At 34.5% G+C, this 21,160-nt stretch overlaps 2 protein-coding genes across 5 annotated transcripts; one reads left to right on the forward strand and one right to left on the reverse strand.

The window, feature by feature from the left end:
- Positions 1-348: 348 nt before the first annotated feature.
- Positions 349-5,822, reverse strand: LOC105176007 (uncharacterized). 4 transcript variants are annotated; one of them, XM_011098674.3, is made up of 6 exons: positions 5,691-5,822; positions 5,492-5,579; positions 5,155-5,245; positions 1,621-1,705; positions 1,255-1,411; positions 349-700 (listed from the first exon to the last, which is right to left on the reverse strand). In XM_011098674.3, the coding sequence occupies exons 1-6, from the start codon at positions 5,727-5,729 to the stop codon at positions 585-587; spliced, it is 576 nt and encodes a 191-aa protein (XP_011096976.1). In that variant the 5' UTR covers positions 5,730-5,822; the 3' UTR covers positions 349-584. The 4 variants fall into 4 exon arrangements, with proteins under 4 accessions (XP_011096976.1, XP_011096975.1, XP_088733222.1 ...); XM_011098673.3 differs by having other exon boundaries at positions 5,705-5,816; XM_088877096.1 differs by having other exon boundaries at positions 5,451-5,579; positions 5,705-5,810.
- Positions 5,823-19,246: 13,424 nt separating this feature from the next.
- Positions 19,247-20,869, forward strand: LOC105176009 (HMG1/2-like protein). Its single transcript, XM_011098676.3, has 8 exons — positions 19,247-19,398; positions 19,477-19,530; positions 19,631-19,747; positions 19,849-19,906; positions 20,014-20,058; positions 20,142-20,222; positions 20,369-20,458; positions 20,559-20,869. Exons 2-8 carry the CDS (start codon positions 19,484-19,486, stop codon positions 20,580-20,582), a joined length of 462 nt encoding a protein of 153 aa, XP_011096978.1. The 5' UTR covers positions 19,247-19,398; positions 19,477-19,483; the 3' UTR covers positions 20,583-20,869.
- Positions 20,870-21,160: the final 291 nt, after the last annotated feature.

The raw sequence follows: 21,160 nt of genomic DNA on the forward strand, positions 1-21,160 counted from the left end.
CGGCCTAGCCCCTGCATGTTAGCTAAATGTAGGTAAACGTACCAAGCATACCAGAATAATCACTAATCTTCGGGTCGTCCTCCTGCATAAGCTCAGAAAGCAGCTGACCTGATTGCACATGGAGAATTTCCAGCCAAAATATTTGTTCGATGAAACAACAATGTGGCAGAATCCAGACTTATATGGGTGAATCACAGTCAAACATTAACAACTCACCATTTCACGGCGCTTTAAAATGTACAACAGTTTGATAAAGAATTGAATCAGCTGTACTTAAGAATATATAAGTGAAAACAAGATTAAATAAACCAAACCAAGCAGGAAACTCTTGCTTTAGGTCTTGAACAGTGAAAAGTCAACTTTTACCTCTTTGATAACTTCTGAAATATTTTGCAAACTTCAACATAGCACTGCATGAGCTTGTACAAGTACGAAAGGACGTTACTCCTAGATCTAACATACTAAAAGACGAGCACATGACATCCTAAAAGGAAGGATGGGGCCGTTATAAGCCCCACATAGTTCTATGACTTTAAGGGTGGCTCATTTCACGAAATAGACAACAACATAAGATCTCTGTAGATCTATTGATTTTGCAACAAGTTTATCAAGTTGGAGTATATTTGCTCCTTCATGGCATCTCTGTTGCTCGTGTTCAACATACACATAGTAGCTCCTGGATGATTTTTCAACCTTGCAACTGCAAGACAATAAATCAAATAAATAACATGCCGTTCCTGGATTAGAGGACAAATACCTACAGTTGTTTCAGTCTCTGGTACTTAATAAAATTATTAAAATTTGAGTGTGAATATGTACAAAACATTTGCTTGAAATGTTCTGGTCGGGTCAAGTTATAACTTCCTGATAACACGTGCAATCAGAAAAGCCACAAATCTAGTAAAAATTGCACATCCATGTCTAAGATCGGATATTTTGATATCAAACAATTTTTTTCTCTTCAATTTTATGGATGTAACTGTAAAGGTCCTACATAAGCATTTAGTTATGAGAAATTGACATTACGGACATCATCCAAATTGGATCAGCTCAGGAACTATCGCACAGGACAAACATTTGATCATGTCTGAGTAAGGAATACCCCAGATGGAAAAACCTGCAACTTGGTTATGCTTTTTGCTTGACATGCTACAGAAAGGAAATGATCTTTGCAATCCAATGCAATTCATGTTTTCATCTGTTTTCAGTCCATAAGATACAAGAATTCTAGCATTTGAGTTTGGAATCATGTACCTCCAGGAATATCTCTGCCGGATTTCGGAATAGGGACGGATGCCAAGAGAGGGATATTTGATTCTAGAACTCTTAACACAGCAGGGAAGAATGATGAACTAAAGAGCTCCATTTTACCAACTTCATCGATAATGAACAGATCAGTGTCCACCTTAACCTGTTCAGAGGTACATTCAGTTCGAACTGTAAAGTTCTTCCGTTTAATCAGGAACTGTTTGACTAACTTTATCCTAGAAAGAATCAGATATTTATGACAAATCAGCCAGGGTCCAGGAAGTTAACTTAAGATTCTGACTTCTGATATTTGTAAAATACTCAATACAGCAGAAACTGTAAATTGTACAAGAAAATGTAGACTTCACTCACCTGTAACTCAGGCAAAGCTAATGATTCAAATGATGAGACATCTACTTTGTACCTTCCGACATTAGGCCATCTTTGAGATTCCCGGCTGCAATGGACAAAGATAATTTACTAGCAGAAGCTAAAACATCAACGACACCAGGTAAAGTTTTACTCAGCCAGTTAGTTTCATGAGTAAAACGATTGATAACATGAATTTATGTGGTTTATTTCCTGTTAGTTTCCCTAATTCTCGAAGACATAATGCTTGTTATTGATAGTTTTTAGGGATCTTAAGTGTTTCTATGAATGAAATGAAGGAAGAAAACGAGCTTTTTGATGAAAAAAGAGGCCGGAGGAATTGCAGGAAATTAACAGAACCACTGCCAAGTTACCGTGCCCAAAGGTTATCAAAGAAGGGTCCAGAAGTGTGATCATTAACCCGTGCCCATTGGTTAATGGATGGGCACTGCTGGCGAACCAAGTTGAGAGACCCAATATTTGCTGGGGGAGAAAAAAAGGGAATATATGGGCCCATTATTATGTAATTCTATCCTTTAATTAGATCAGATATTTGAGAAGGAAAGGGATTTTGTAAAAAAAAGAAGAGTTTGACTTCAATTAGATTCGTTCCCTTTTCTTCCACTTGTGAGAAAGGAAGCCCTGGTAAGGGTGATATAAAAGGAGAGGAGAAAAACATAGGAAGGATCATCCTCTAGAGGAGACAACGCAGCACACAAAAGAAAATCAAGGGATACTAAATTCTTGGAGAAGAATCTCAAGCAATGCGACATCCGTTCAAGCTAGATTTCGACACCATGAGTTTCTCAGTTTTTCTTCCTTTACTTTTGATTTCCACCTTATGAACTAAATCCCTATTTGCTAAGACTTTTGGAAAGCCGAATTGAGACAATGAATTGAATATTTTTTTCTTATTAATTTACAGCTTTTAATTTCATATGTCTATGGACATTGTGCTTTTGCTATGATTTGAGAGATTGATCACCTTTTAAGTTATTTAAATTATATTGATGAACTGAACAGGGATTCTTGATGGTCAGGGTAATTCATTGTGTGAATTGAATAATATATAGAGATACATATGCATGATTCACCTGAGTCCATAGAATTTTCATAAATCTTTATGTATTACTGTCTCGACAATTAGAAAAGAGAGATCCACTAATTTCTAGATAACAATAGGTTTGCTATAACTTGAGAAAGTATATAAGATGAACTTGGGAAAAACCTCAACTTATGAAATAAATGCTTTGTTAGATTAATTTATTAATTTGAAATTCATTCAACCAATTAGATGGACCTATAACCTTAGCATCTCATCTATTATTGAATTTCTCCAACTCTATTTTTGTGCAATTTTCATTAATTTCTCGTAGTAGTAACAACTCATCCCTGAAAATTCAATCATCCAAATAATTAGGTATTATTTACAGTTTTGGTACTTTTTCCATTAAATTCTCGTGGGAACGACATTTTTCTACATTATAGCTAGTGCACCTGCTAGTAGCCTGTATATATACATATTTTGGCACGCAAATTTTCATTTTTACTTTACAATGGTGTTGCACTTTTAGTCATTTTTCTTTTAACAAAACACATTTAATCCTTCAAGTATAATGAGATTAAAACATTTAATCACATAAATATGTAGTGAACAAATTTAGTCCTATAGTTAAATATGGTGAAAAAACATTCAATCCTCTAATTTCTCTAATGCGACACAATTAGTGACACGAAAAATAGTGTGTGTGTTTATGCACTTTTTTTAAACCTAACAATGATGATAAGCCTTAATTATACTTCGCCATTCATCACTACAGAAAATGTATTGCTACATCCCAAAAATCCTCCCATTTCGTCAAACCCAAATTTTTTTCTTCCAACTCTTAAAGATGCCTAATTTCTTTGAAACAACCATAAATCTTGTCAAATAAACACATAAAAACCCTTTGCTTGCCCTTAGAAATACGTAAATCGACGCATTGGGGTTTCTTAAACCCGTTTTGGAAAACACACGCTATTTTTTCTAGAATCTTCAGTCACCGGCCAACTTAGGACTTAGTGTCACCTTAAAAAATTTAAAGGATTAAAAGAGTTTCCCATATTTAACTACAAGATCAAATTTGTTCACTACGTCATTACGGGACTCAATGTGTTAATTTCATTATATTTAAAAAATTAAATGTATTTTGTCAAAGGAAAAATGAAAGTGTAACACCCTTATAATAACAGGACTAAAAATGAAAGTTTGCCCTTAACCACCGATCTTCCAGCTAACTATTGTCTTCATGGGAAAGCCTCCATGATGGTTTTTCGTTATGCTTCTTTTCTCTAGTTTGTTACATTTGACTGCTTGGCCCTCGTCATGCCAGAACCTGTCCTTTTCACATGCCTTTAGACAAGAAGTAATTGCTACACGGGAAAAGGATTATACTCGACTGCATTACGGTTTTCCATGTTAAGATAAAGGCTTGGGATTAATAAAGCAACTTACAACTAGGACAACAATTTCTGATTTGAGCATACTCCTCTCAGTTATTTTATGCAAAAACCGAAACTGTTATGTACGAATTTATCAATCTCAATTCTCATGTATATATGACTTTTGTGTAAAGTAGGGTACCACTACCACATTTCATGGAGAGCTCCTCCTAAGTAACTGCAGCTTTTGGATGATTCTTGTTTTCAAAAATCTCTGTCACCCATGATGTCCTCTGCTCTCCTCACAGTTCTGATAAATTTAAAAACCTATCTAAATGATGTTGTACAACGGTATCCTCTTCCATTATCGCAATAAATTACTCAACTGGTCTAACTTGTATGTGTTTGATGGTTGTCAATAATTACTAGATTAAAAAGTTCCTTCTCCAAAGATTTTCAATTGTTCAGGCTATTTGGACCATCTGTATTCACCTTTTTATGCAAAGAGAAAGGAGCATAGATCTGCAATGTTTTCCTAAAACAAGGAGAACTGGTATCCCAATTTTTTTTGAGTTAAATTATTCTAGCGAAAAAAACTAAAGATACAGTATTTCAGTTCCACCGACACTGCTTATGCGAAGGCTGCTTGGATGCATGTTGTTGTTGTTTTAGCACAGCCATCACATTAAGAAGCAACACACGCCATCAAAAACCAGTTATGGATAGTGCAAAAGACAGCATAAGAGTTTATAGGAAACACTAGTACTGTGCATGAGCAGATTCAATCCTCTTAATCCCTGTTCCAGACTAAATACTTCTGGTCCAGCATAACCTTCATAGTTTTAAAGTCCAAACAACATAAAACTATAATCATTTCTTTACAGAGAAACAATTTTCTTGTTATTATTCAGAAATCTCGAAATATAAGAACATATAAAGAAACACAGAAAACCATTTTCATTGCATAAGCCAAAAGCAGTGTACTACCATATTCTTTAAAATGCATCATCGATATATGAGATTAGTGACTCAAAACGTAAGTTAATTGAAAGATACGAATGCCATATCAAAAACAAAGAAATAGCTTAAAATGGACAATACATACAGCATAAGTACCTAGAGATAGTGGTGGATGCGAGAGGACCTCTACGACCATCAAGAGTAACCACTTCAAACCCTACCCTTTCTGCCCCTTCTCTCAACTCACCTAGGTAAATTCAATTACATTAAATTCAATCTTTCACCGAAACAATGGCATATAATACTCCCTTTCCCTAGTTCAATAGCGTGATACTTTTCACCATCAGTTTCAAAGAGTATCACAAAGGAATCAGAATTATATAGCTTGAATTTTTCAAATAATGAATACAATTAGTCAAACAATTCAATTTGCAAAATAGGAGCAAACTTACATAACGCTAACGAGATAAAGAATGAGAATTTGGAGGCATACGAGTATAAAAACCCTGAATCTTTAAGCTGGGATTCGATTGTTTGAGGGCCTCCAGCACTCGGATTATCAGAGTAGTTTTTCCCACTCCCTGCATAAGATATCAAAACAAGAAATGCACAAAGTTTTCACGATTCGAATGAGCGCGTCACATGTAGAGAGAGAGAGAGAGAGATTTCACTGAGCTCATGTATACGCATACAAATGCAGAGTTACCGGAGGGCCAGTGACAAGAAAGCATTTTCCGGGAGCCGCCATTTCTTTGTCTGCTCACCTCTGCAAAGATGGGGTTTAGAAGCTCTTTTTGAGTTTTGAGTTCATATTAAAAATATAAATTATGAATTTTTATAAGATATTAAAGAATATTAAGTTTATAAAATTCAGTAAAATGTTTGAGTTTATTATAAGTTTTTTTTTAAAAAAATAATAAAAAAATTTCAACTTGTTTTAAAATTTTAATAAATATTTTCAATTTGGAATAGTTACACCCCTACTCCTGAGGTTTGGTGTAATTACGCGTAAATATCCTGTGCTTTGAAATATTACATCTATCACCTCTAAGATTTGCTTATGTCTTACAAATAAGTCACTTTATTAGTCAAAATTCACTAAATTTGCTGATATTAACAAAAAAAATTATAAAAAAAATCTACCTCTGACTGACTTATTGCATGTCAAATAATTTTTTTATGACGAAATTACTCTCATACATTTTCACGCTTTAATATATGTGATGAGATGTATTTTCACTATATAAGGGTAGTTTAGTACGAAAAAAAATTGTTTGACCTGCAATAAATTGGTAATAAGTCAATCGATGGTAAATATCTATTCTGGGTTTGTGAATATCAGCAAATTTAATAAAATTTGACGAACGAGGGGCTTATTTGTTAGATGAAAGCAAATATTAGAGGTGCTAGATATAATTTTCTAAATTATAAAAAAATTATATGTAATTACACCAAATTTTAAGAAATGAGAGTGTAATTATCCCTTTCAATTTTAATCATATAACTTATAAAAAAAATTATCATTTCAAACGTTTTATAAATTTGACAATTCTATTTGTACAAACACTTTAATGCTTAATTTTGAAATATAATTTAATATTTTATAAACTCTCTAAGAAACAAGTTACAAAATGTATAAACTTACAAGATATTTATTATAATTTTAAAGTTTTTCTATAATTGTTGATCGAAATGAATGTATTTATTGAAATGTATATGATTGATTATTGTGAAATATAAAAACAAAAATATAAAATTCTCATTAAGGCTAAAAATTTAGTTTCTTCAAATACCGTTATATAAATATTTGAAAATTATATCTGAATTTTTTTTTTATAAATCCATTTAATTGTGTGAGCACATTAAAAATATTTAATTGAAGATTATTGTTTCTTTTTTTTTTCATCTAGTTTTCCAATTTGGATCTCTAACATAGTGTTTGGATCTGTATTTTGAGTATTTTATTTTGTGTTTTGGAGATATAGAGAGAAAAATAAATATAAGTAAGTGTGTGTTAAAAATAGATGGTATGTTTGAATTTGTATTTTAAGGTAATTTAAAATATTTTAAAATAAGTGATGTAGATTTGATGTTGAGATTTGGGAGACAAAAATCACTGTTCATTGTGAAATCATATCTCTTTTATATATTTTTTATATTAAATATGTATATATATAATATATTATATGTTTAATATTGTATTTTTTGGAGATAAAAATTACTGTTTATTGTCTAATCATGTCTCTTTTATATTATATATATAAATATATATATATAATTATATAGAAAGTTGAAAAATAAAAAGAATATATTATTATATAAAAAGTTGAAAAAAAAAAACACACACACACACACAAATAAGATGTTAAAACATAAAAACAAACATTGAGTATGTTTTATCTTATCTTAAAAAATACAAAAATATGGTGGTACTCTTTTTTCTTTTGAATGGTTGATATCGGGTAGAATTCAAATTATCCGAAGTAATCATTCTCTTGCCTATTAATTTGTAATTATTTTCCTATAATTGATTGAACTAAAGTTATTTGTTATGAATCAATTTTTTCTTTTTTTACACTCACACACTCAACATATAAGCACATATTCAAGATTTGAATACGAAATTTTTTATAAAAAAGTCTTGTGCCCGAACTATTGAATTCTCTTCTGAAGTAACCTATTTGTTATGAACCAACTGCTAAGTGAGAAGTATGTATTTGATGAAGTGTTGCTATCTTAGCATGTGAGTTAATTGTTAAATGAGATGAAGGTACTTGGTTGAAGTGAATGTGATTTATTGTTGTTTATATTTACTTATATTTTTTTATATTATATTTTGTCTTTCAAATTATGGTCGTTTTTATATTTTATTATTATTTTTTCCTTTTCTCAATTTACCACACGGACTATGTGAATTTAACTTACCATCTTACTCATTTGTTGGTGGAACTTTTGGTCAAAAAAAGATCACATGCATGATATGTGTGAAATTTAAGGGCAAAATCATCTTATTTTGTTTTAGAAAGCCTATTTGTATAGGCAAAAAAATTTAAAATCGCATGTTTTGAAACTCAGTTAAAAATCCCTCTGTGTTATAAAAATAGGCCAAAGAAACTCTACTAAAATATATTTTACCCCCCTATGTTTTGTTGAAATAGTTAAAAGACTAACCCCTATGTTTTGAAAATAGGTTAAAATCCTCCCTGTGTCTTGTAAAATTCAGCAAAAAATACTCTTTTAGTTAGTAATTAGCAGAGGTGCATTAGACATGCTCCTTGTCCGTTTGGGGTGTTCTTTAGCTGCTTTTGACCTTATTTTTTAGCCTTTTTTTTACTAAAATATCTTCATGGTGTCTATATATTTCACTTGCGCATTTTTTTACTTGTTTTTAGTAATTTTTTTTGTATTTTCATTTATCTAAACAATAAAGTATTTTTTTAAATATATTTGCTTAAAAAGTGTGAAAGAAGTATATAAATTTTGAAATTTTATAATTTAACTTGAAATACTTAATTAAAATCACAGTACAAAATTTAGTAAATTCGTTTTTTAAATTTAAGATATCTTAATGAAATAAATGTTAATAATGATAAAAATTATATATTATTAATATTTTAAATTATTATTTAGTTAAACATATTTAAAAAAATTAAATGAATTATTTTAAATTTGATTAATTTAATTTTTTAGTCATTTTTTTAAATTTATAATTTAGAAACTAAAAAAATTAAAAGAAAAAGTTAAAAGAAAATGAGCAATAACAACGTCTGCCATCGCCCAAATTAAGGGCAATAACAGACGTTAAAGGTGGTTGCATACCTGAACTATGCATTTTTGGCCGACCGCTGATTCAAGGGTGGCGAGTGGGAATGGGGGCGAGGATCTGGCGGCGAGGGGTGGGGACGGCGGCTGGGGGAAGGGGGTAATTTTTTTGAGTAATAATTTATTTTTTATAATATATATTTAAAATTAGTAAATCTAAACCCTTTAGCCTTTTTAAAATTTAAGATCAATGATAAAAATTAATTGATTATATTTGGCGGATACTCTTAAATCTTAATTATGAACCCATTCATTCCTGGAAAACAATCTTCCAACTGATGCTTGATAAACTCATGATAGGAGCCATTCGAAAGATTGATGGACAAATTGGGTCTCCATAGAATTAATTCATAGACTTGGGTCTCCATAGAATTAATCCAATCAATTCTTAAAAACCCAAATAAAATTTATTTGATCTTATCAAATAAATCCTAGCCCACGACCCAATTAATTAATTCATCAAATAATTGAGCCTAACCCAGTTTATTTAATCTCATTAAATTACCAAAGTCAAAACTCTAATTAATTGATCCCATTAATTAATTCATCTGGTTCAATTAAAATTAATCTTATTAAATAAATTAAACCTAACTCAAATTTAATTAATCTCATTAATTAAATTTTGGGTTTTTCATCACATGAGTTCTCCCATTTAAATGATCGTATCATTTAATCTCTTGAATTAATTTAAACTCTTTAAATCAAGTCAGTCCTTCTAGAATTAATTAATAATTAATTCTACTACTTCCTTGAGTGGTGTTTTTAGTGACTATGTAGGTACACCCTTCAGCTAGACTTGGGCTTGTGTCAATAATAATTTAATTGGCAAATACTTCTGCGCTAGTTTAATTAAATCATATTTAATTAATCGCTTTTGATTAACACTTAATCCGAAAGCACCCGTTATCATGGGTGGTTATTTACCAACAGTCCATGGTATTACAAAATAAGTAAAAATGACTTAAACCTTAAGACTATCGAGTGTGATAGGGAACAATCCTTCCATCTTGGACTATACATCTATACTTAATATTTTGATTATGCTTCTCTACTTGATCAGCATAGAAAAATACTTTCCTATTTGATCACCCATTTTGGCCACAGACTCTCGGAGCACAACACACATTAGAATGCATAAGAGATTGCTATCATCTCATGATAGGCGACGGATCCTCTCTTGGAACTCACCAATCTTCATACATATTCTGACTGCACTGAAACAAGGCTTACAATAACCATATTAGAACATGGTCATCTTTTACCAAGTCCTAGATACAGTCATCCCATATATGAGACTGCATGAATCCTCAAGTCTGAGGACTAAACCCAATACTATTGGAGCCAAGGAGTTCAAGTCATACCGATCAAGCCTTACGAGCTTCTATAGGATGACTCCCCACGAGTCAGTTCAGTTAGCTTGACAACCTTTGTCAACCCCCCACTAAAATTGCATAGACGTCAAACTTTGTCACCTATTAAACACAACACCCATCATATAGACGCAATATTTAGTGCAAGTCTCAATAGAACTCTCGATGCCCATTCTCAGTACTCTTGACTTGGAACATTTCAAATCTAACCCTCGAAAGTTGATTTCATAATTGCCATCAAATGTGCAACCCAAGTTGATTAGTGATCTGTGGGCTTTGTTGCAGTGCGTGAACATTACATGAGTAAGAACAACAAAGTAAGGCCAAATGAATATTTATTCTTATTCATTTAATTTAATATTACAAAATAAAAAGAAATTTCTTAAATATATTGCAAAGTGGCCAATCTAATTAGCATTTTGGTCACCTATTCCAACATAAAGATATCTTGTAACCACTGCAAGAAGATATTCATGAAAAGTAAAGGTAATCCAACAAACTCAGCTGCACAAACACTTGCAATATTATGCCAACCATATTAGACAAAGCTATGAAGGAAAGAGAGAATTCGATGCAAACACAGCTTGATTTTATGCCCAACAATATTAATCCAGCATCGATCCAACTTTTCAAGATGGGAAGTTTAACATGGAAGCTATGAAAGAGTCACTAACTTACTACCTAATGATGCACAAAAGTCTTTCTTTAAAGTGGAAGAAGAGTGATTTGATTTATTTTGTAGAAGGGGAATGCTTGAGTAAGAGGAGTTTCAAGAACAACAATAAGGACATATTGTGTCAATGTCTCTGAGGCTAAGAAAAAGAAATTGAAGAACTTATTGCAAAAAAGTAAACAGAATTAGTCACACGACTGATTGTTGGAAATAAAAAAAAAAAAAAATCAAAAAATGGAGTATATGGTGGTAACTGGCCATTGGATTGATCAAAATTGGCAACTATAGAAACAATACTCAATTTTGTTCACATTCCACCTCCTTGTCGAGGTTTTGAGATTGCTAATGTTATTTGGCGTTGCTTGGAAGATTGGGATATTCAAAGTGAAAATCACACAGCATTTGTTGTCAATGCTTCTGCCAATGATTATTCCATTTACCATCTGAAGATTTATGCATAAAGAAAGAAAAAGTTGCTTTGCGAGGGAAAATTATTTTATGCCAAATGTTGTGCTCATATTGGAACCTTATAGCTCAAGATGGTATTTGTAAAACTCAAAACATCGTTAAAGTGATATGTGACAGCATAGAGTATGTTTGGAGATCAGATGCAAGATTTTTGATATTTTCTAAAATTGTGAAACAACTAAACTTCCCAGAAAGAAAGTTAGTTGACGATTGTTGAACGAGGTGGAACTTTACATATGAGATGTTGTCTACTACAATCAAGTTCAAGGATGTTTTAGATTTGCTGCTAAAGATCCACATTATGATGATTGTCAGTGTCTTGAATATTGAGAAAAAATTGAAAATGTATGTTCGATATTGGAAGTTTTTTGAGATGCCACACACATCATTTCTGGGAGTGACTACCCAACTTCATGTTGGAATTTTGTTGAAATGGTGGAAACCCACACATTTGTAACAACAGCAGCAAATGAATTCATTTTCAATTCTCTTCAATTTCATTTGCTATTTGAATTTGGTTTAATCTGCAATTTGAATGTGATTTATTAAGAATCAAAAATTGCAACCAAATTTCATTGCTGCTTCATTTCTTTTGAACGGTTTCTTGTGAACAATCACAAGCTCTTATCCTTTGTGATCTCTCTCCCTCTCTTTCTCGACTTCTATCATTCTTTTAAAGATTTGAGCGATAAAAGTTTTGGTTACGAGCTTTTGAGTGTTTGGTCGAGGTGTTTTTCGGTATAGTACTAAAATCGAAATAACTGTAACCGTATTATCCTGGGAGAAATTACGTTGAACCCTGTGCACTCTGATACAGAGCGTATATTTTCTTCAAGGCAAGCAGTAATTCTGCGATTCGATTAAATCAATTATTTCAATTGGACTGAGAATTGTTACGATACAATTCTCGTTGTAAGTTTTCGATTAAATTTTTTTTTATCTTAAATAGCGTTTCTAATTGCTTTATGCTATTTGTTCCAACGTGGCTTTAATTGCTTTTGATTTCTAAATCCGATTGAAATATTTCAAAATGTTGATTCTATTACTTGAAACCAAAAATTTTTTCCAACAATCTTGAAGAAAATATATAGGTTTTAAAAAATCGAATTTTGTTGTTGGAACTATTTTGGAAAACGCTTTTTCAAACTCATTTTTTTTAAACGTTACCTTTAGTTTCCTAAAACACTAAAGATGGCCGAGCCGATTTATGTTCCAATTCCGATCACACCCAAGGTTGACTTGACCGATTTACCGGATAAGTTTTTGGGCCAGTTTTTCAAACGCTGGCAACAACGAATGAAAATTTGGTTGACGATGAAAGGACTTTTGTTTGTGATTCAGGTGATCAGACCTGAACCTATTGATACCGATCGCAGAATTGCTGAGATAGCGCAGTGGACAGAAAGGGATCAAATAGGCAGAGGAGCGATTTTGTCAGCCTTGTCAAATACGCTCTTCGATGTCTATTGTTCCGATTCTTACATTGCGAAGTCTATGTGGGATGAGTTGGACCGAAAATATAATACTGAAGAGCAAGGGCTCGAAAAGTATTCTGTTTCTAAGTTCATAAGGTATCAAATGGTTGAGAACCGATCTGTAGCTGAACAGACTCATGAGATTATCAATCTTGAGCATGCTCTGGCTAATGCTGAGATGAAGCTTCCCGAGAAGTTTCTGGTTATGTCTATAGTGGACAAATTTTCCAAATCTTGGAAAAATTTTGACATGACACTCAAGCATCAAAAAGGGAGATTGTCTCTGGATGTTTTTATGATTGCTATCAGCATTGAGGAAGAACATAGAAATCAAACGCACAAGATGCCTGTTGAACATCAACCAAGGGCCAATCTTATAGTGGGGAAACAGAAAGTGAATAAGATTAACTCAAATTCGAAAGCCATCAATAAAAGCAAGGCCTCCAAAAATAAAAAACCAAAAGCAAACAAACCATGCTGGAACTGTGGGCAGGTTGGACACTGGGCCAAGCTTTGTCCTAATAAAAAAGCCAAGGCTGGATAGACAGCTGTCAACATGATTGTGGGAGATTAACTCAAATTCGAAAGCCATCAATAAAAGCAAGGCCTCCAAAAATAAAAAACCAAAAGCAAACAAACTATGCTGGAACTGTGGGCAGGTTGGACACTCGGCCAAGCTTTGTCCTAATAAAAAAACCAAGACTGGGCAGACAGCTGTCAATATGATTGTGGGAGATTAACTCAAATTCGAAATTCCATCAATAAAAGCAAGGCCTCCAAAAATAAAAAACCAAAAGCAAACAAACCATGCTGGAACTGTGGGCAGGTTGGACACTCGGCCAAGCTTTGTCCTAATAAAAAGGCCAAGACTGGGCAGGCAGCTGTCAACATGATTGTGGAAAGTTCTAGCGGTGCTAGCACCTTAGGAGCAACTGGCGGGTATGTATCTGTACAACCCGAACTCCTGACTATTTACGAACCGTATGATTAGTTGATTGACACAGGAGCAAATGTGACCGTTTGTGCTGATAAATCTCTCTTTGTGTCTTATCAGGCCATCAGTGGAAGGACAGTAAGCATGGGGAACTCCAGTACAGCTGAAGTACTATGAATAGGAAGCGTAGACTTGAAGTTTCTTTCAGGGCGCATTCTGTCGCTAAAAAGAATTTATTATGTACCCACTGTCAGAAGAAACATCATTAGTGGTTCTGTAATAGTTAGGGAGGGATATGAATTAATCTTTAAATTAATAAAGTTGTAATTCAATAATTTGGTATTTTTGTCGGTAAAGGCTATTTAGACGATAACTTGTTCAAAGTTTGAGTTGATAATAATAAAGTTGATGTTTCTGATTCTATTATATTGAATGTTGAATCTTCTGCTCTGTGGCACAGTAGGTTAGGTCATTTAAATCTAAATTTGATCAAACGAATGATGAATTTGAATTTAATTCCTTGTCAAAATATTGAACGAAATTACAAATGCCAAGTTTGTGTAGAAGCTAAACAAGTTAGAAAACCCTACCAGTCAATTGAGAGGGGGATTCGAAAATACTTGATTTAGTTCACACTGATATTTGTGAGTTCAATGGAGTTTTGACCATGGACCACAAACGATATTTTATCACCTTTATAGATGATTGCAGTAGATATTGTTATGTGTTTCTCATGAAAAATAAGGATGAAACCTTAGATAAATTTATTTTATTTAAAAATGAAGTAGAAACCCAAATTGGTAAAAAACTTAAAAGACTAAGAACTGATAGAGGATGAGAGTATGGTTCGAGTAAGTTCCATGAATATTGTCAAACTTTTGGCATTATTCATGAAGAGACTCCTCCGTATTCCCCTTCGTCTAATGGAATGGATAAACGAAAGAATAGACCATTCAAAGATATGATTAACAGTCTTCTACTAACCTCCGGGTTACCAAAGTATTTGTAGGGAGAGGCTTTACATACGGCTTGCTATATTCTGAATAGAGTCCCTTTGAAACACAATATGAGTGCTCCTTTCGAGTTGTGGAAAGGTAGGAAACCAAGCCTCAAATACTTTCGAGTATGGGGGTGCCTAGCAAAAGTGCTGATCTCGGAACACAAACGAAGAAATTGGGTCCTAAGACTGTCGATGTTGTGTTCTTGGGCTATGTGGAGACAAGTTATGCCTTAAGATTTTCGATTATTAAATAAAAAATTCTAGGCATTGAGGTCAACATAATAGTCGAATTTCGTGATGTTGTACTTCTAGAAGATGTATTTCCTTTAAAAACAGGAATAACTTCAAATGTTTCGTTTGATGATTCACTTACCTCCACATCTATTTCTGAACATGTGGAAAAGATGTCAAATGTGGGGGTTAGTCCTAGTAGTTCTAATCAGACTCATGAGGAGTCAGATGAACCTAGACGGAGTAAGAGAGTTAGGATTGTCAAGGATTTAAGAAGTGACTTTGTCACTTACAACATCGAGGATGATCCGATCACTTTTAAAGATGCTATAGCTTCTTCAAAAGCTAAGCAGTGGAAAGAAGCTGCCAAAAGTGAGATGGACTCCATTGGTTTCGAACGTGGGTGCTAGTCGATCTCCCTCCGGGGTGTACTACTATTGGGTGTAAGTGGATCTTTAAAAGGAAACTGAAACCTGATGGGACCATAGATAAGTTTAAAGCCAGATTGGTGGCCAAAGGGTTTAAACAAAAGGATGAAATAGACTATTTCAATACCTATTCTTTAATAGCTCGATTGACTACAATCTGGGTGCTTATAGCACTTGCTTCGGTGTATAATCTCCCAATTCATCAGATGGATGTGAAAACAACCTTCTTGTATGATGAACTCGAGGAAGAGATTTACATGAATCAGCCTGAGGGGTTTGTAGCTCATGATAACGAGCATAAAGTTTGTAAACTTGTTAAGTCTCTATATGGACTTAAACAAGCACTCAAACAGTCATTTTTATAAAACTATTCTTGCATTTGGCTTCACTGTAAATGAGAATGATAAGTGTATATACTGCAAGGTTAAAAGAGATAAAATGATAATTCTATGCATGTATGTGGATGATATTCTGTTAATAGGGTCATGTCTAGATATTATTACTGAAACCAAGTCATTTTTAAAAAAATAAGTTTGAAATGAAGGATATGGGTGAGGCTAATGTGATTCTTGGCATCAAGTTGACTCGTTCAACTGATGGAATAGCCATTTCTCAATCTCATTATGTTGAGAAGATAATTGAGAAATTTGGTTATCAAAACAGTAGAATTGCTAAGACACCATATGATCTTTCTGTAGCTTTATTAAAAAATGAAAGTGGTGTTCCAGTTGCACAGCTAAGGTATTCCCAAAATTATTGGGAGCTTACAGTATCTGGCAAATGACACGAGACCAGATATATCCTTTTCTGTCTCTAAGCTGGCTAGATACACTAGTTGTCCTAACAAAACTCATTGGGGTGCTTTGGATAGAGTACTAAGGTACCTAAAGGGCACGGTGTCACTGGCCATACATTATGGCAGATTCCCTATTGTTCTTAAGGGATATAGTGATGCTAGCTGGATAGCCAAAAACTCCGGGAGTAATGGGTGTTCAGGATATATTTTTACCTTAGGTGGGGGCACAGTCTCCTGGAAGTCTGCAAAACAAACTTTGATAACCTGGTCTACATTTGAAGTCAAGTTATGTGCATTAGATATGAATGGTACCGAGGCAGAATGGCTATTTGGGTTGTTATCACAACTTCCTATTGTAAGTCGGCCTCTTCCACCGATTGCTGTACATTGTGATAGCCAAACCACAGTAGCAAAGGTGAGGAGTCGTAACTGAAGTCTATAAGGGCATTAGTGTCAGACAGACTAATGGGCATTGACTTTATGGGAATAAAGGAAATGTTGTTCATCCTTTGATGAAAGGATTGAATGTGTCACAAGTTCATAAGTCCAGATTAGGGATGAGACTGAAAACCCATGAGTAATGTATCTACAACGGCAACCCAACCTTTTGAGTAGAGATCCCACAAAGAAGGTTCAATGTAGTATCAACAAGTCGTAAGGGTATGTCAGAGCACCAAATAGACTGATACTTTGTATCTGGAGTCTTTCCCTGAAATTTTAGAAGGTGCTGCTACTGCAAGTATAGTAAGAGTTTATCTCTGAATGGGGTTAAGTCTTATAAGACGAGATGCTAGCAGTGCATCCTCGGAGACGCCTGGCTAAGTGAATGTCGTTGTTTGGCTGCAACTAAGGAATTGGGTTATTCCTGAAAATATTCATGAACAAGATCAGAACACATGGCCTAAGTGTCAACCCTAAAGATCAACATAAAACTGGTGGCTTGTTGTTACTGACAGACGTTGTCACACTCATAGGCTTAAATTCAAGGCTTAGTTCCATTTGACCTGGTGACAACTGACGTTAGATAATTTAGACAGTGGTTCAAACCGGAAGGTACCATTGTTGAAAATAAACCACAGAAACTTGAGTTCAAATCTATGAGTTTGTGGGGGATTGTTGGAATTTTGTTGAAATAGTGGAAAGCCATAGATTTGTAACAGCAGCAGCAATTGAATTCATTTTCAATTCTCTTCAATTTCATTTGCTATTTGAATTTGGTTTAATCTGAATTTGAATGTGATTTATTAAGAATAAAAAACTACAACCAAATTTCATTGCTGCTTCATTTCTTTTGGACGGTTTCTTGGGGGGGGGGGAGAATTATTGCATTTATATCCTCATTTATTGCTGCATTTTGGGTATGTCTATATAAAGGCATGCCACTTCCCACTTGAAGCACACAACCACAATCACAAGTTTTCATCCTTTGTGATCTCTCTCCATCTCTTTCTCGGCTTCTATAATTCTTTTAAAGATTTGAGCGATAAAAGTTTTGATTACGAGCTTTTGAGTGGTTGGTCGAGGTGTTCTTCGGTATAGTGCAGTCCATGTAGTGTCATCCGCGCAACTAGATTCTGGGATCAATCCAGTTATATAGGTATTTTTCGATATCCTTGCTACAAATGTTTGGAAAAGTTCTATTGCTATTTCGCGCGCGGAAGGCTTCCTAGTAGGTTCGGGTTCATTCCACTGCTTCTTCCTAGGGATGAGGTCTCGCTAATCCCCCTTCATCCTGGTCATTATTCAAACTGTAGTAGGATTCTACAACTTTCATGAAAATTATTTATCCAAAATCGAAAGAACTGTAACCGTCTTATCTTGGGAGAAATTACGTTGAACCCGGTGCACTCTGATATGGGACGTATATTTTCTTCAAGGCAAGCAGTAATTCTGCGATTCGATTAAATTAATTATTTCAATTGGACTGAGGATTGTTACGATACAATTCTCGTTGTAAGTTTTCAATTTAAATTTTTTTATCTTAAATAACGTTTCTAATTGCTTTATGCTGTTTGTTACAACGTGGCTTTAATTGCTTTTGATTTCTAAATCAGATTGAAATTATTTCAAAACGTTGTTTCGATTACTTGAAACCAAAATTTTTTCCAACACTTCAAACTTGTTTCTGAATGCAGTCAGCTTAGTAAAAGTGTTATTAGATGAGAAGTCATTAGACAATGATAGTTTTATTCGAGATATGATTGAAAGAATGAAAATCAAATTTGACAAATATTAGGGTGAGACTAATTTATTAATGTCACTAGCAGCCATTCTTGATCCGAGGTACAAGATAATAGTGATTGAGTTTTGTTTCCCTAAGCACATCAATTTATGTACAGGATTGCTAGTAAAAAATATTCAATATAAACTGCACATCAATTAAAAACTAGATAAATTAATTGTTATAGAAATAAACAAAATAAATACACATTAATATTAACTAAATAAATAAATAAATTATAATGGAAACACAAAATACCATATGTACTAATTTGGTAATTGAATAATTGGAAGAATGTTATAGTCCAAAATCCAAAAGATTATAAAATTTATTTAATTTTAAAATTATATTTGACTAAATAAATTGAAATGGCTCCTCACCTAAAATACTTGGGAAGAAAAAGGAAAACCTAGATAGCAATAGCAGCAGATAATTACCAAAATGTCCTCACAGCTCAGGACGCGTATCTCAATCATATCAGGTTTACTCAGATTTGTTTAATAAAGGGCGGAGCGCACCCGCTCTCGTGCCCTTAAACGTAATAACACAAAGGCTAATTCCGTCATTACACCAGCAAACCACTAAACCCCCGCATCCCACCAGATCAGGACACGTGCCCCCACTGTTCCGCCAGCACTTCATCTGACGGCCCCCACCGCCTCCCCAACAAACACAGAGAAAACACAAAGCCAAGAGAAGGGGAAAGTGGACATCCTGGGAGCCAATGGGAGAGGTGGAAGGGGGGCGACGCGGATCCGTGACGTGGCGGGAGGAATTTGAAATCCCGCCCAAACCCGGACTTCAATTTGGTTTGTGAGTGAATTTTGTAAGGATTTTGAGGCTCTTTCCTTTGAGACCCTTATCCCTTCCTTTCACATATACCACCTCAACGCGCACACTTTCAATACACGACCAACGCAAAGCATATCTCTCTATATTTCTCTCTCTAGCAGCGACTCTATCTCTTTCGTACCATTATTAGGTGAGTTGGGACCTGGGCTGCCGCTGAATCGCCCGAGTCGGACCGATTCTTACCGGTTTATTGGTTGTTTCTCTGCAGGTGAGCGATGAAGGGAGGAAGATCCAAGGCTGAGTCCAAGAAAGCTGATACCAAGTGGGTTTTGCGTGTGTTTTTGTTTCAGATCTGTGGTTTGGGTTTCTCGGATTTGATTTTGGAATTGATATGTTGTTTCTTGTTTTGGGAAATTGAAAAGGCTCTCTGTGAAGAGAGGAGCAGCAGCGGGTGGGAAAAAGCCGGCGGCTAAGAAGGGGAAGCCGGCTAAGGATCCAAACAAGCCCAAGAGGCCTGCCAGTGCTTTTTTCGTTTTCATGTACTGTATAATTTTCCCTTTTTCTTCGTACCTTTTTTCTCTTCCTGTAGATATGATTTTTTGGCTGATTTAGTTTCTGGGTTTTGTTTGATGGTTAAAAGGGAGGAGTTCAGGAAGACGTACAAAGAGAAGCACCCTAACAACAAATCAGTCGCCGCCGTGAGTACCCCTTCCCCCCCTCCCATCAGATTCAGAGTTTATGTGAATTTCTATCAAGAGTTTTTACCGAATTTCGCTTATTTTTCTCTTGGTAAAAATCCTTACAGGTAGGTAAAGCCGGTGGTGATAAGTGGAAATCGTTGTCAGAGGCTGTAAGCATACTTTTCACTCGACTTGAATCGTTTCGTTTTTTTGGGTATATTCTGTTTTCTGATTATAGTAAAACTTGTTTCAGGAGAAAGCTCCATACGTAGCCAAGGCAGAGAAAAGGAAGGCCGAGTATGAAAAGAACCTTCAAGCTTACAACAAAAAGATGGTAATTCCTTCACCAAATCCTTCTGCTTCTTCTCTTGTTCCTCCCTTTCCTCAAGATTCAAGTAGTAAAAATCATAGGCCTGCTTAGTACTAATATCCTACTTCTGCTTAACTTAGAAAAATACTTCTAACAACATTTTACAACAGAGCGACGGCGCCGGAGCCGAGGAAGAGTCCGACAAATCGAGGTCCGAGGTGAACGATGATGAAGACGATGATGAAGATGGCAGCGGAGAGGTCTGTATATAACCCTCTCTTTTGAAAAAAAAATGGATTCGTTTTTACTGTTCTTCAACTATTTATTTAGCTTGATATAATTTCTTGATTTCATATGCAGGAAGATGAGGACGACGACGAGTGAAGAAAATGATGGGTTTTCAAGATTTAAATCTTTTGTCTAGAAATTATCGTACAACAATTCCATCTGGACTAGGCTACTCTTACCCTTTGATAAATAGCTGCCCTTTTTTCTTCAATTTTTTTCTGCCTTTTTTTGTAGGAAAAAGAAATTAAAAATAGCTGCTCAGATGGGATTGTTTGTTTATGTAGTACTATTACTTCTCTGCTGTTCTTAAGATATTTCCCTCCTCCCATCTTCCCTTAGGATCCATCCTCCTCTGCTTAATGATAATCATCATCTTGGGTACACGATGTGTTGTCTCGTTTTTCCTGATTTCACGCTTCTATTTATCAATATTCTTGGTTTGCATCCCGATCTTGGGGAGGTAAATGCGATTTCTGTGGTTCTGTTGGGTGATGATGATCTGTTTAATGCGAATTGTCTGGTGGACCGAATATGATTAGGTTTGCTGCTGTCTTCTTATAATACAAAATATCTCTCGCAAGGAAAAAAAATATCTCAAAGGGTTCTTGAGGTCAAACGGGGGACAAGTGTTGGAGTTCCAAGCGATGTCGTTTTGAACACTTGTAGGTTCCCCG

Source organism: Sesamum indicum, linkage group LG13 (assembly GCF_026168435.1).
Source record: "Sesamum indicum cultivar Baizhima isolate 11 linkage group LG13, ASM2616843v1, whole genome shotgun sequence".
NCBI classification, from domain to species: domain Eukaryota; kingdom Viridiplantae; phylum Streptophyta; class Magnoliopsida; order Lamiales; family Pedaliaceae; genus Sesamum; species Sesamum indicum.